Source organism: Rhinolophus sinicus, chromosome 8 (genome assembly GCF_057876585.1).
Source record: "Rhinolophus sinicus isolate RSI-liver-muscle chromosome 8, RSI-T2T, whole genome shotgun sequence".
Lineage (NCBI taxonomy): Eukaryota > Metazoa > Chordata > Mammalia > Chiroptera > Rhinolophidae > Rhinolophus > Rhinolophus sinicus.
In genome coordinates, this window is record NC_142508.1 from 7,524,482 (window position 1) to 7,539,223 (window position 14,742).

Genomic DNA, 14,742 nt, shown 5'->3' on the forward strand with positions numbered 1-14,742 from the left:
CCTAGGTAGAATTAGGCTAAAGGCTGGATCAAGACTTGGTTGGTAGGGTTAAAATTAGGACTAGGTTAGTCAGTTCCTAATCCCACCCACTAGGCGGCGCCCGCAGTCTCATACCTGTCAAGACGCCTCCGGTTTTTGAAGTTTATTACCTGTCCAACAAGTTTCCTTCCTGCCCTACTGTCTCTTTAAGAAGGTGATCCAGGTGAGGCCGGGACTCCGCCCCCGGAGCTGGCCCCGCCTCCCACCCCCGCCTGGCCCGCCCGGCTAGCCCTGTCCTCGAGACCTGGCCCAGCTGTCCCGACCGCGGTCCCAGGTCCCGGCCCCGCGCCATGGAGCGGCGCTGGCCCCTGGGGCTTGGGCTGCTGCTGCTACTCTGCGCCCCACTGCCCCCGGGGGCGCGCGCCAAGGAAGGTACAGACCCCCGCCCCCAACCCTTCCTCCCCTGGCCGGGCTGGCACCCCCCTCCAGTAGCCGGCATTCCTAAGGAGGCCTCTCCTTGAGCCCCCCTCCAGCGCTCTTGTTTTGTCCTGCCGCCAGGCTATCGACTGGGCAGGCCAATCTTTGGTCTTTGACCCCAAACAGCTGCTTTCCCGGGCGAGTCACCCCCGCCCCTGCTGGGCAGCAGTTTACACTTGGGGGTGGGGTGCAAGGAAGCAGCGTCCAAACGCCCACCCCAGCGATCGCGGGGCCCCTCTTGCCCTGGCAGTCCCAGCCTCAGATGCCCAACCCAGAGATCTGAACCCTCTGAAGTCCGAGGTGGGAAGTCGCCCAATGCTAACCTAGGGACCCACGGCTGGGGGAAGGGTTAGGAGTCGGGGTGCAGCGGTCCCCAGATGTAGAGATCAAGCCTTATATGTGAAGGCTTGCCCACCTTCTTCACCCCTATGACCCCCACTTCCCAGACTCAGAGCTGTACCTTGTACCCCACTCCACACCCCCAGTCATAGTCAGAGCAGGCCCTTTGCCAGTGGGTGGTTCCCCTCTAAGTTCCCCTGTCCACATCCTGCCCACTCGTGACCCCCAGAGGCTGAGCAGCTTGCTGCCCATGCACCCTTCCATTCTGCAGCTGATGGGTCCCCCACAGAGTGAGAGGGTGCACATCTGTGTGGCAGCTCTTGTAAGGCTTCCTGCGTTGACTTTGGTCAGAGATCTAGCCTTCCAACCCTTACTCCACTCTGCCTTCCTCCCTTCACACTCCTGAGGAAGACAGACTAATTACTCCCTGGAGCTCTTCACAGCTGTTAGGAGCAGGATGTTGAAGCCTGGGGGCTGGGGGACTCAGAGTGAGGAATGTGGGTTGCACATGTGGGGCCTCCTCCCCCAGAGGTGACAGGCCCCTTTCCTCTACACCTTCAGTCACTCTGATGGACACGAGCACCGCAGAGGGAGAGTTGGGCTGGCTGCTGGACCCAGAGGATGGGGTAAGTGCTAGGGGCGGGAAGGACCCAGGATGGTTCAAGGCTGAAGGCCAGTGGGAAACGGGGTGGAGAGGTGGGTGGAGGAACGGAGAAAAGAGCTGGAAAAACTGGAAGTGTCTCCTCTGGGAGGGGGAGGGGAGGTGAGTCAGCCTCCTGAATGGGACTTGGGGGCGGGGGTCAGGCTTCACCCCATGGGGAATGCTTCAGTACCTGGCTCCTCTCCTCCCTCCCCTGTGAGGCAGGGCTGAATACTCCTGAGGAACTGGGGAGAGATGAGTCCACATCTTGGGGAGGGAATGGACCATCCTGGGGATGGTTGAAGACTGAGACCAAAACAGGAAAGTGTCCTCAATCTGAGGTTCATCTTTCCCAATGGAGTTGCACAGATAGGTTCCAGGGGGTCAGGGAACCCCATAATAATGTATTCAAAGTTGTGGCCTTTTTTTTTTTTTTTTCTGGAGAGGAGAGCCAGGGTTTTCATCACATTTTTCAAAGGGTCTGTGACTCCCCCAAAGTCAAAAGCGGCCTCAATAGAGGTCCCTGAGCTGTTGGCACCTCCTCTATCCTGCCCAGTGCAGGCACACCATGCATTCCAGCTGTCTGGGTTTGTTCCAACCCCTTCTTTCCTTGGGTATTCCTAAAACCCAGAGAGCAGAGGTAGGATCTTATGAGTCCTAGGGAGCACCTATCTGCCATTTAGCAGAGCTGCCCAGGAAGCACAGGAGGCTGGCCCAGTGGCCTAAGCCTCCAGCACTCTGGCCTCAGGCCTTTCTTCGCTCTGGTCCTAGACCCTGTTCTCTGGGGGTCCCCTTTCCCTTTTCCTCCTCCAGTAGGAATCAGGCCTCTATTTCTGGAGTTGGGGTGACTTGCTTTCTTTCCCTCTGGGTCCTTGGGTCCTGGCTCCACTCTCAGCTCTCCCACAGAGTAGCCTGTAATTAGAATTAATAGACTAAACCATAATGTATCCTACAGGAGGGGCTGCTTGGAAAATCCCGGATTAGACCAGCCCTAATAGGCGCCTCATCTCATAAACCAGCTAATCACTCCACAAAAAGGGCTGCAGGTCCATCTGCTGGCTCCCACGGGCCTCCACTGTCCCCCTGCCACCTCCACCCAAATAACTCTTCCCTAATTGGGCTGGAGAGGAAGCCGGGCAACTTTCCCAGCTCAGGCTCAACAGTACTAAGAGGGCAAGAAGACAGCAGCAGTCACACACTCCCACTGTGTCTACCTCAGCCTCTGTCCTCCTCTTCATCTTTTCAAAACACACGCACACTCAGGTCCAGGCTCCCCCAGAATGTACCCACCAGGCAGCCAGCCCTGCCTGAGTGATAAGTGAAAGGATCCTGGGCAGCTTGTTCTCCCCATCCGTCACCACTGGGAGAGACAAGTGACAGCTGGGAACATCTGCTTCTGGCTCCAGCTGCAGGGGTGGCAGTCTAGCTAACAAGCTGCACATTAACCACCCACCACCCTCCCACCTGCCCCCCATCACATGCCTTCCCCATCACAGCTTCCCCTTAAGAACAGGCTCTCAGTGCCTTCTCTCATCCCAGCTTCAGTGTCTGGATAGCCCCTTGCCCAATCTGTGAATTCCCTAACTTAATGCACAAATATGCCCCTGCCCCTCCCCACCCCAAATTGATAGTTAATGGTGCTTTTTCTTGTCTTTCCCCAGAACTGAGAGTAGCTATGAATGCCCCTGCTATCATAGTGGATTAAAATCCTTTGGGGAAGTGAGCTTTCTAAGGGCCTCTTGGTCTCTTCTCCATAAAATAAGGGGATTGCAACCAAAATATCAATGGAATATTTTGTAGAATGTGGGAGCCTCTTTCTTAAGTTCATCTGGCAGAGAAAATACTTAAGAATGGATGATACTTTTTTTGGAAAAAAAGAGTAATGAACTGAGGGATTGTCCTACAGACACCAGAACATACTATATACATCAACTATAATTAAAACGTGTGGCATTGCACAATAATACTTAGGTCAGTGGAACAAAATAGAAAGTTCAAAAACAAACCTGCGTATGTAAGACTTTAGTATGTGATAACACTGGAATTGCAAATCAATGTGGAAAGTCTAGACTAGCCAATAAATTGACAATTGAATGTCTACAATTGAAAAAAAAGAAAAAGAAGATGGTAAAGTTACACCTCCACACTATATACACAAAAAAATTAATTCTAGGGAGATTAAAATCTAAACCTAAAAACCAAACCTACAAAAATATTAGGAGAAAATATAGAAGATCTTTATAAGTTTAGGATGGGGCAGCTTCCCAAACACAACACACAACCCAAAAATTATAAAGGAAAAGGCTATAAATGTTATTATATAAAAAGTTTTAATATATGTCAACATCAAAGACATTAGCAAAGTTAAGTGGCATGACAGACAGGGAGAAACATATATTTCAAGCAAATAATTAATGTCCATAATACAAAAAAAAAAATTTCATCCAAATGAACAATCAAAAGATATAACAATAGAATCTCAGACAAAGTTACACATAATTGCATAAAATTACGAATAGCCAGTGAGCAAAAGAGAAACGTACAACCTCCTCTCAAAGAAATGTAAATTAAAAAGGCGTTTTGTCTAGAAGCTTGGCCAAAAGTAAAAAAAGCATTAATATTCAGTGTTGATGAGCTTTTGAGAAAATTAGCCCTCAGGCATTGTTGGTGGAAGTGTAAACTGATAAAGCCTTTTTGGAGGACAATTTGGCCTTATCTTATGTATAATATGTTTACCCTTTGATACAGCAGGTCTACAGAATAACACTTGTATGTTTTTTTAAAAAAACTTTTATGTTAAACACACACATGAGAGAAACATTAAAACATTTCTCTAGAGGCAGAAAATGGTCTGGAAAGTTTTACTCCGATTGTTAAGAGTGGCTCCCTATGACAGTGGACTGGATGGATGAGAGAACTTTCACTTTTTAATATAAGTTTTTGTTCTTTGATTTTTTTTTTATAATAAGCACATAGAAGCATAATGATTAAGAGCATAAATTCTGGAGCCCAGAATACCTGTGTGCACGTCCCAGCTCTGCCTCTTAATAGCTGAGCATCTGGGGCGAGTCCCTTAACCCCACTGTGACTCAGTTTCCTCGTGGAAAGTACCACTGTGACTAGCTCATGGTAAATACTATTAGTTCCAGCCGTTGTTAACTAAGTTTAAACATTCTTTTAATTTAAAAGAAATGAAAGGGGTTGGACTGGATGGTGTCTAGAAGTCCAGCCAACTCTGTTGTTGATTTTGATAGTGGCCCTTACTGGCAGGCATATTGGAGAGGGTGACATTCCCTTATACAGAAGAGGTCTATTTATTATGCTGCTTCTAGCCTCCTCCAAAAGCTCAGGGGTCTCAATATTAAAACACTCCTCTTCTCTAAACAAACAGGCACAAAGATTTTGTGAATGAGCTTTTGCTATAGAAATCTGCCGTTGGGGTACTTGACAGCTCTGTTGATGAAATCCATAAAAATTGGTGCTCATATTCTTGCAGCTGGAATGGGCTGATCGAAGGGAAAAGGGATGGCTACGGGTGGGAAAGGAGCATTGTCTTGCCCACCCTCTATCCAAATAAATGCCTGACTGTAACACTTCATCTACTGTCCGTCCTGGGGCTGAGGGGTGGGCAGAGGCAGGAGAAGCAGCGTGATCCTGGGGGACACTGACACCAGCTCGCTCACCATCAGCTCTAGAAAATGAGGGTTTGGGGAGCAGGTGGTGACTTGGAGCCTGACTCTGTCTGACTTTCCTCTCACAGTGGAGCGGGGTGCAGCAGATCCTGAATGGGACACCCCTATACATGTATCAGGACTGCCCAGTACAAGAAAGCGGAGACACTGACCACTGGCTTCGCTCCAATTGGATCTACCGAGGGGAAGAGCCTTGGCGTGTGCAGGTGGAGCTGCGGTTCACAGTGCGGGACTGTAAGAGTTTCCCCGGCGGCGCCGGGCCTCTGGGCTGCAAGGAGACCTTCAACCTGCTGTATATGGAGAGCGACCAGGACGTGGGGGTTCAGCTCCGCCGGCTCATGTTCCAGAAGGTACTTTTTACCCCTCTGTGCCATTCCGGTCCGGGCACTGATCCCTGCCTCACTGCTGTCCATGTCCCTGCTCAGCTTAAGAAAAAGAGAAGGTGGCAGAAACAGGAAGAGAGTCTAGGTGTTGACTAACCAAAGAAATCAGAAGAGCCGGATTTGAGTACTTTTTCTGTGGTGTCCCGACTTTGGGTGTGTCACTTAACCTCTCTGAGCTTTGGTTTTCTTGTCTGAGAACAGTGATAACAGTGTCAGCCTTGCCTACTTCAGAGGCTTTTCAGGCATCCATTGAGATAACAGCTAGCCGTGGTGGAGGCTGGGAAGAGGTGTCTCAACTTTTCAGTAACCACCGCGCACTTGCGTGGCACCTCCCCGTGTGTATTGCTGGGCTTGTGTCAGGAGATCATTCTTTGCAGCCTCTTTCTCTAATTCCGTCCCTGTCTTTCCGACTCAGGAAAACATACCGGAAGGGCAAAAGAGTTCAGAGCACGTGATTATAGGGTGTACGCACATTTTTTCCCTAAGATAAGATGTTGTAAAGTTTGTTATTAGTAATAAATTATGACATACTTTATAACCGATTACCCCATTGGCACTCACGTGGGCAACACCTTCCAATAGCAGAAATGACATGGGTCATAGCTGCACTGCCTGGGTTGCAATCCTGGCCCCACCTGGGTAGCAGCTGTGTGATCTCCAGCAAGGTCTCTAACCTCTCCTAGCCTTTGTCTCCTGTCTGTTAGCTGGGGGTGGCTACCCATCCCACCTCACAGGGTTATTGCATGAACTCAACAGCATAATGCACGTAAATGCTTAGCCCAGTAACTCACGTGTAATGGGCCCTTGGTTTCTGGTTGTGTACTTCATTTCTGTTACGTGGTCGCTCCCCTTTTCCCTCTACCTTTTCCCCAGGTGACCACGGTGGCTGCAGACCAGAGCTTCACCATTCAAGACCTTGCCTCTGGCGCTGTGAAAATGAATGTGGAGCGCTGCTCCCTGGGCCGCCTGACCCGCCGTGGCCTCTACCTCGCTTTCCACAACCCGGGGGCCTGTGTGGCCTTGGTTTCCGTGCGAGTGTTCTACCAGCGCTGTCCCGAGGCTGTGCATGGCTTGGCCCGATTCCCTGACACTCTTCCCGGACCTGGCGGGTTGGTGGAAGTGACCGGGACCTGCTTGCCTCATGCCCAGGCCAGCCCCAGCCCCTCGGGTGGTCCCCGTATGCACTGCAGCCCGGAAGGCGAGTGGCTGGTGCCGGTGGGGCGGTGCCACTGTGAGCCTGGCTATGAGGAAGGTGGCGAAGGATGCCTTGGTAAGGACACTTGAAGAGGTGGTGGCAACCAGCAGGGACCACTCGGGGGAGGGGGACTGTGTCAGGGGTGCCAAGAGAGGGAAGGAAATCAGAGATTATTAAACTGAGTGTCGGAGGGCCCCAGACAGACACATGCAGGGGTGTTTCCGGTACGGGGCATGGGGAGGGGTGATTTCCACCTGTAAGAGCACTAGACAGCCATGGCTCTGCTGGATTGTCTCTCCAGCCTGCCCTCGTGGCTCTTACCGGGCGGACATGGACCCACCGCATTGTCTCAAGTGCCCCCAACACAGCACCGCCGAATCTGAAGGGGCCACCATCTGTGCCTGTGAGAGCGGCCATTACCGAGCCCCCGGGGAGGGCCCCCAGGCCGCATGCACACGTGAGTCCAGCAGCAGGGCCTGGCCATCTGTGAGGCAGTGTGGGACCTTGGCTGAGCCCGCGTGAGGGTGGGCATTTCCCAGAGCTAATCAGCTATTGGAGACTGACTGTCCAGGGTGTCGTGTCAGACACTTGAAGACCTTCCCCTGTCCCCTGCCCCCCCTGGAAGAATGCAGAGCCTCAGTTACGCTACTTTTCCTCAGTTGGAATCAAATCTCCTGGCAAGACCTTCAGAGGACTTCAAGAATGGGGGTGGTGGCAGGAAACGAGGGCCAGAACCTTAGGCTCTTACTGATGGCCCCTTTCTCCCACAGGCCCTCCCTCAGCCCCTCAAAACCTGAGCGTCTCTGTTTCGGGGACTCAACTCTCCCTGCATTGGGCACCCTCCGCAGATATGGGGGGGCGCCAGGACGTGAGATACAATGTGGGGTGTTCTCAGTGTCGCGGAGCAGTGCTGGACGGTGGGCCCTGCCAGCCCTGTGGAGGGAGTGTGCGCTTCTCCCCGGGGGCCAGCGGGCTCACGAAGCCTGCTGTGCGCGTCAGCGGCCTTGAACCCTACGCCAACTATACCTTTAACGTTGAAGCCCAAAATGGAGTGTCGGGGCTGGGCAGCTCCAAGCACGCCAGCGCCTCGCTCAGCATCAGCATGGGGCACGCAGGTGAGGGGTCTGAGGAGGGACTGGGCCTGGGGAGGGACTGGGCCTAGAGGAAGCCAGAAGGGCTTAGGACCACAGGGACAAAGTGATGGGCAGGATGCCACCGGAAAGCTACTCAAGTTATTTCCTCTTTCCTTCTAAATCCACTGGAACCCTCTGGACTTTCAGAGTCACTGTCAGGTCTGTCCCTGAGGCTGGTAAAGAAGGAGCCACGGCAGCTGGAGCTGACCTGGGCAGGGTCCTGGCCCCGTATCCCCAGTGGGAACCTGAGCTACGAGCTGCATGTGCTGAACCAGGTGAGAACGCAGCTGAGAGACGGTCTCTGTCGAGGCCTGGCACACCCCAACATTCTAGCCTGGGGTGCAGGATGGGGGGAAACTGCCCAAAGTGAACCACATGGCTTTCTGGGGACCAAACCTACACAGAACTCTGCCTTGACCCTTCCCCGGCCCGGCCCTCCCCCCATGCTCCCAAGACCGCCCATCACCTCCGCCAGGTCTGGCTCGGCACGGCCCAGTCAACACGAGTCCCCATCCACAGGATGAAGAACGGCACCAGATGGTGCTAGAACCCAGGGTCTTGCTGACGGAACTGCAGCCAGATACCACATACATCGTCAGAGTCCGAATGTTGACCCCTCTGGGACCTGGCCCTTTCTCCCCTGACCATGAGTTTCGGACCAGCCCGCCAGGTGGGTGCCTAGCCTGTGTTCTAATAACACACAGGCACCTGTCATCCCACTGAAGCCCTCTCAGACCCTGTTCTAGTCAGTGACCCTTCCTTTCCCTCGACACACACTCCCACACACGCGCAGAAGCTGCCTCAGGGGGAGAGCCCCACACGGACTCACACCCCTCCCCAGTGATCTCAGACGCACCTTCCGATACTGGGTACTGCCGACCAACGTCCCGTCAAGTCCCCTACCTGCTCAGTTAGTGTTCAGCAGCAGGCAGCGCAAGCTGGCAGCCTCTGTGGGAGGCCCCTCCACGTGCTCTCTCATATACAGTCCCATCTCCCCAGTTAGGGGACACACATGAGGCCCATGGAGGGACCGCTTCTGCGCTTGCCCTTCTGGCCTCCATCATCCCTGTGGACTCTGAGCCTCTCACACTTCCTCCCCCCGTGTGCCACAGTTTCCAGGGGCCTGACTGGCGGCGAGATTGTGGCCATCATCTTCGGGCTGCTGCTGGGCGTGGCACTGCTGCTCGGGATTCTCGTCTTCCGGTCCAGGTATTGCTCCTGCCCCTCCCCAGCCACCATCCTCGGTGTCTTTGTCTGGTCAGAAGCCCCTGAATGCAGCCTCCACGACCCTCCCATTCCCTAGTACCAAAGCTCCACTGTGTCTCAACCTTCACCCTGCACCCTGGAAAAACTCAGCCGGAGCCCACAGGGCCCCTGAGGTGGTCCTGGGACCCTGAAGAAGCTGTCCCCAATCCCCCACAGGAAAGGTCAGCGGCGACGGCAACAGAGGCAGCGTGATCGTGTCACCAACATGGACCGAGGTGAGTCAGCATCACCCATTTGTTGGGAGGCGCCACTGGGATGGGACCGAGAGACCCACATTTGCTGGGCTAGTGCTGGGGGCGCAAGTGGGCTCTGTTGTCTCTAGGCTTCTTGTCTTTTGCCACCTAATTAACTTTGGTTAATTAACTTTGTACTGAGAGCACCCCAGAGGCTCTGTGCAATTACCTGCTAGCTGTTCGTGCAACTGTACCCATGCCCGGGCTTTGGGCAGCCTCCCCATCCTGGCTGGCCAGGTGTGTGGGCTGAGGCTGAGTGGGAGGGAGGTTGCTTGGCAGGCTCCCCGAAGTCCTCGGAGGCATGTGGGCTTCCTGCTGGTCACTTCATTAGGTGCCCCACAAAAGGGGCGAGCAGTCTGCGATTCATCCAAGTAATGGGGCGGTGTGAGGCTTGTCTGGGAATGTGAATGAGGTGTGAGTGATTGGGGGAGTATGGTGAGCCGGGGTGAGGAGGAGGGGCAAAGAATTTGAAGCCCGGGTCAACCAGCCCCAGGAAGATTGGGTAACCTGAGGCCACGAACACGCTTTTGGGTCTGGGTTCCGGCCCACTGCTCTGGGCCTGGGGCGGGGCGGGTGAGGACACGGAAGCTTTGCGCATAGAGAGGAGAAAGAAAAGCTGGCTGTGGAGGCTTCGTTGCTGAGGATAGAGACTTTCTCCCATTTCAGCCAAAACGGGACTCCTCAGGGAACAGAAGACTGAGAAGTCCCAGGTCTGCTGCCGGCCCCTCCCCCCATTACTCCTGAGCCCCGAAGTTGGAGCTCCTGTGCTGAGCCTCTGTTCTCCCCGCAGAGGACAAGCTGTGGCTGAAGCCTTATGTGGACCTCCAGGCATATGAGGACCCTGCCCAGGGAGCTCTGGAGTTCACCCAGGAGCTCGACCCCACCTGGCTGATCGTGGACACTGTCATAGGGGAAGGTGAGCCCTCTGGTCCGTCTGGGGGCCGCACAGAGTTGCCAGCCAGCTGCTTCCTTCCAGCCCCTCCCTGCGGAGCCCAGCTGCCTCTACTCCGGCCCAGGGACTCCCGGATGAGTTCCCTCTCTGCTTGACCCTGCATTCTCCTTGAAGTGCTGTGGTCATTGTTACAGCCCCCTTATCAAGTGTCCTGGAGTAGCCCCTGCCTCATACACAATCTGCTTCTGTGGTTATGGAGTTCCCGATAAAGAGCATTAAACACATCACTTTTGTCAATAGTGGACCACTGTGCCCAGGCTCAGGCGCTTCTCAGATGGTTCTCAAACGTGGGAGAGGTTCCGAGCCTCCCTCACCCCACATTCCACACCCCCCCAGGGCCCAGTGCCCTTGGGCTGCCCTGATCCTTGGGTCACCGGGGGAAATGGATCTGAGCAGAGAACAAAGCTTGGCAGTGTCCTTGCTGATTGTGCGGCCAAGCTGGCCAAGCTTTGACCAGGGGAACTTGCGGAAGAGAGGCAGCAATGGTCAGCCTCCCCAGTCATTTGTGTGCGGGCCCAGGACCAGCCTGCCCTTCATGAACACACCCTGGTGCCGCCACACAGTGTCCACTCACCCCGCATTTACTGAGCACCCACCGTTAGCCAAGAACTGCACTAACCCTGGAGACAGTGCTGAACAGGTTCCCCAGCTGCATTCCTGTTCCAGACTCCTGTCCCCTTCCCTGGGAAGTACAGCCTAGCTCTTGTCCCAGAAAGGGCACACGAGGTTTCTGATCCGAGAAGAAAAGAGAACTGGGGGACTGGAGGGTATCGCTGCCTGTCCCCTGGGGTTGGGGGTGGCGAGGAGCCTGACAATGCATCGGGCTATGACCTTGTTTTCTCTACACCCAGGAGAGTTCGGGGAAGTGTATCGAGGGACTCTGAGAATCCCCAGCCAGGACAGCAAGACTGTGGCCATTAAGACCTTGAAGGACACATCTCCAGACGGCCAGTGGTGGAACTTCCTTCGAGAGGCAACGATCATGGGCCAATTTAACCACCCTCATATTCTGCACTTGGAAGGCGTTGTCACAAAGAGTATGAGGAGGGGCTTGAGGAGTATGCGGGGAGGGGAAGGAGAGGGTGAGACCACGACGTGGAGGGGACATGTGTTGCCAAGGCAGGGAGTCTGGTTCTGGTGGTTCTGGGTGGAGAGGGGGTGGAGGCTGCCATGGTGACGTATGCTTTGTGTCTCAGGAAAACCCATCATGATCATCACAGAGTTTATGGAGAATGGAGCCCTAGATGCCTTCCTGAGGGTGAGGAGGGCAGAGGACCGGCTGGGAGGGAGGATGCACCATGGAACCCTGGGTATTGGCTCCTGGTCCTGGAAGAGGCGACCCTGCCCATCCCGTAACCTGCCCACTCACCCTGCTGCAGGAGCGGGAAGAGCAGCTGGTGCCTGGGCAGCTGGTGACCATGTTGCTGGGCATTGCATCTGGTATGAACTACCTCAGTGACCACAATTATGTCCACCGGGACCTGGCCGCCAGGAACATCTTAGTCAGTCAGAACCTGTGCTGCAAGGTGTCTGACTTTGGCCTGACCCGCCTCCTGGACAACTTTGATGGCACCTACGAAACCCAGGTGAGAGCCCTTTGATGGCACCTACGAAACTCACCGCGCACACATTCGTGCACACAATTCATGCCTCACCTACAAGCACACATGTGGGATGAGTGTGGGACGCGTGCACATGTGGACACGGTGACTTCCCATCCCTTTCCCACAGGTGTTTTTTCACCCTTCCTCCATGCCCTGAAACACATCACCTTTCTGTGCCTTATTAGGGAGGAAAGATCCCCATCCGATGGACAGCCCCTGAAGCCATTGCCCACCGGATCTTCACCACGGCCAGTGACGTGTGGAGCTTTGGGATTGTGATGTGGGAGGTGCTGAGCTTTGGGGACAAACCCTATGGGGAGATGAGCAACCAGGAGGTGAGCCCGGTCTCTTCAAACCAGTCTTCTCCCCAAATCCTCTCATGCCTCTTTCCTGCATGTATCCTTGTTTCTTCTTCCTGACCCCGTTTTTCTGCCCTTCTGTCTCCTCTGGTCCCTTTTGCCTCACACCTTGTTCTCTTGACTATTGGTCGGGAGGTTTAGAGGCTCCATTGCAATCATTGTGTGAACAGAGATTGGTTGTGGGCCTCCAGGTTAGCTTCCTACCTTGGGCCTTCCTCCCCTCCCCCCGCTGCAGGTAATGAAGAGCATTGAGGATGGGTATCGGCTGCCCCCTCCCGTGGACTGCCCTGCCCCTCTCTATGAACTCATGAAGAACTGCTGGGCCTATGACTGTGCCCGTCGGCCCCCCTTCCACCAGCTGAAGGCACATCTAGAGCAGCTGCTTGCCAAGCCCCACTCCCTGCGGACCATTGCCAACTTCGATCCCAAGTAACCATGCTGGGGAGGGCAAGGGGATTCGGAGGGCAGATCTGGGAGAAGGGAAATGGGCATTTGGCAGAGACCACCAGGGGGTGGGCCTGCAGAGCTCCCGACAGAGTCCAGCGCATGAGGCAGGACCACAGCCTGCACCCTCGGGGAGAGGCCATCCCAGATGGAGGAGGTACTGTCCTGCCCTGGGCAGCTCAAGTTTGATAGCAGAAAGGAAGCAAACATTTCAAACAAAAACTGCAGGTAGCAGCAGTGCTTAAAAGCTGATACCTGCCCCAGGGGGCTTGGTCACTTTGATCGGGGTGGGGAAGACAGAGAAACAGGCAAGCGATGGACAGTGGGACATCTGTCATGACTGAGAGGAGCAGCCTTGTGGGGTCTGGGAAGGCTCCCAGCTCACGTGGCCAACACGGGTTGGGGAACTGAGGGCAGGCTGACTGCAAAGAGCAGCGGGACAGCAGCACCCACTTCAGGGACAGTGGCCAGACAGAGATGAAGCTGGAGAGGTGACAGGGTCAGTACAGGAGCACCCTTGAGAAGTCGGGACTTTATCCCGAGCACGGAGAACTAGTAACCAATGTTTTAAAACTGTCCATGGGAGGGACACGGTCAGAATTGCATTTTTATCAAAAACATTGCCAGGATGTGGGAAATGAACCGGTGGTGGCATTGAGGCGGGGGAGATAGGCAAAGCGGGGCTTCCAATGCTTTATCGGGCAAACCAGCCCTGGCGAGCTGGCCTCTGTATCAAACCACCATATATAACCTTGTTTCTGGGAGAAAATGTGCTCCAAGTTCCAACTTTCAAAACTATCTTTTGGAGCACAACTCCCTTGTATACTGGAGACTGTATGTGCTAATCTTTTTGGAATGTTGGATGTTTTTTTCCCCAGCAGATTTACTTTGCTAATGGTTTTTGGCTCTGGCTGGCTTTAGCACAGGAACACTCATTGTATTGTAGGTGTCAGAGTGCAAGAATAACAGCCAGGGTTGGAGGTGGCAAGTAGGGGCTGCTCCCAGAACTCAAGGGGCCGCCCTCAAGAGAGGCAGGACCACGGCCGGCTTCTGGGCCTCTGCTTTTGCCTTCTGCTTCCTCCCAGCTGGGAGAGTGGATGCTTGTGTGTCTTACCTGGCCACTCCATTGCAGATGGGCTTTGTGGTACGCTCGTGTTGGGACTTTCAGGGCAGCCACCTCCCCCGGGTCTATCAGTGTAAGCCAGACTGTCAGCCTGCCCACCGCTGTGAGTGTACCAGGAAGCCGGCCAGGAAATGGGTTCACAGACAATAGCCGGGCTAATCCACAAAGTCTCGATAATCTCTTTGCTCAGACACCAAGTTGAATTTTGGCCGCCATGCTCACAGGCTGAGCCCCGGTTTCAGGAACGCCAGGGGCGAGCTGGGGATGGGAAGACCAAAGATAGCCCCTGCCTGTATTTCCAGCGTGACTGAGGTAGCCCGTGTCCCACAGGCTGACCCTTCGCCTGCCCAGCTTGAGTGGCTCAGATGGGATCCCCTATCGAAGTGTCCCTGAGTGGCTGGAGTCCATCCGCATGAAACGCTACATTTTGCACTTCCGCTCAGCCGGGCTGGACACCATGGAGTGTGTGCTGGAGCTGACGGCCGAGTGAGGACCCTGGGGGCCGGGCAGCGGAGGGCTGCTGGGCTTTGAGCTCACACACTCATGACCCCTTTCCTTGCCCACAGGGACCTGGTGCAGATGGGGATCACGCTGCCAGGACACCAGAAGCGCATTCTTTGCAGTATTCAGGGATTCAAGGACTGAGCCGTCTCTTCCCCCCCACACTGTCCTCAGGGAGCAAGGGTGGGGCCATGGTCGCTCAGGCCCCTTCCCTCAGCCTACCAGGCCTTGGTGCTGCTCCTGCCCCCTCTTCCCTGAGGAAATGGCCTCTGGAGGCTGGGAGCCTCTTTGTTTTAAAAAGGGAGGTGGGGGTGGAAGTAAAAAGGTAATTGTGGGAGGGAGCTGGGGGAGGGTTTAATATATATATATACTATATATATATACATATACATATATATTTTTGTAAATAAACAGGAGCTGAA

The 14,742-nt window shown here is 54.4% G+C and overlaps 1 protein-coding gene across 1 annotated transcript; it reads left to right on the top strand.

The window, feature by feature from the left end:
- The first annotated feature begins 260 nt into the window (after nucleotides 1-260).
- EPHA1 (EPH receptor A1) lies at nucleotides 261-14,710 on the top strand. The gene is made up of 18 exons (XM_074315241.2): nucleotides 261-411; nucleotides 1,357-1,421; nucleotides 5,196-5,477; nucleotides 6,384-6,780; nucleotides 7,007-7,162; nucleotides 7,476-7,820; nucleotides 7,986-8,113; nucleotides 8,358-8,508; nucleotides 8,951-9,047; nucleotides 9,261-9,319; nucleotides 10,128-10,253; nucleotides 11,141-11,326; nucleotides 11,486-11,547; nucleotides 11,669-11,875; nucleotides 12,079-12,228; nucleotides 12,488-12,681; nucleotides 14,150-14,305; nucleotides 14,386-14,710. The coding sequence occupies exons 1-18, from the start codon at nucleotides 330-332 to the stop codon at nucleotides 14,462-14,464; spliced, it is 2,922 nt and encodes a 973-aa protein (XP_074171342.1). The 5' UTR covers nucleotides 261-329; the 3' UTR covers nucleotides 14,465-14,710.
- Nucleotides 14,711-14,742: the final 32 nt, after the last annotated feature.

Coding starts and splice junctions, on each gene's coding strand:
- EPHA1 (XM_074315241.2), top strand. CDS start 330: ATGGAGCGGCGCTGGCCCCTGGGGCTTGGGCTGCTGCTGCTACTCTGC. Junction 9,048..9,260: donor ATTCTCGTCTTCCGGTCCAG/GTATTGCTCCTG, acceptor AATCCCCCACAG/GAAAGGTCAGCGGCGACGGC. Junction 12,682..14,149: donor ATTGCCAACTTCGATCCCAA/GTAACCATGCTG, acceptor CGTGTCCCACAG/GCTGACCCTTCGCCTGCCCA.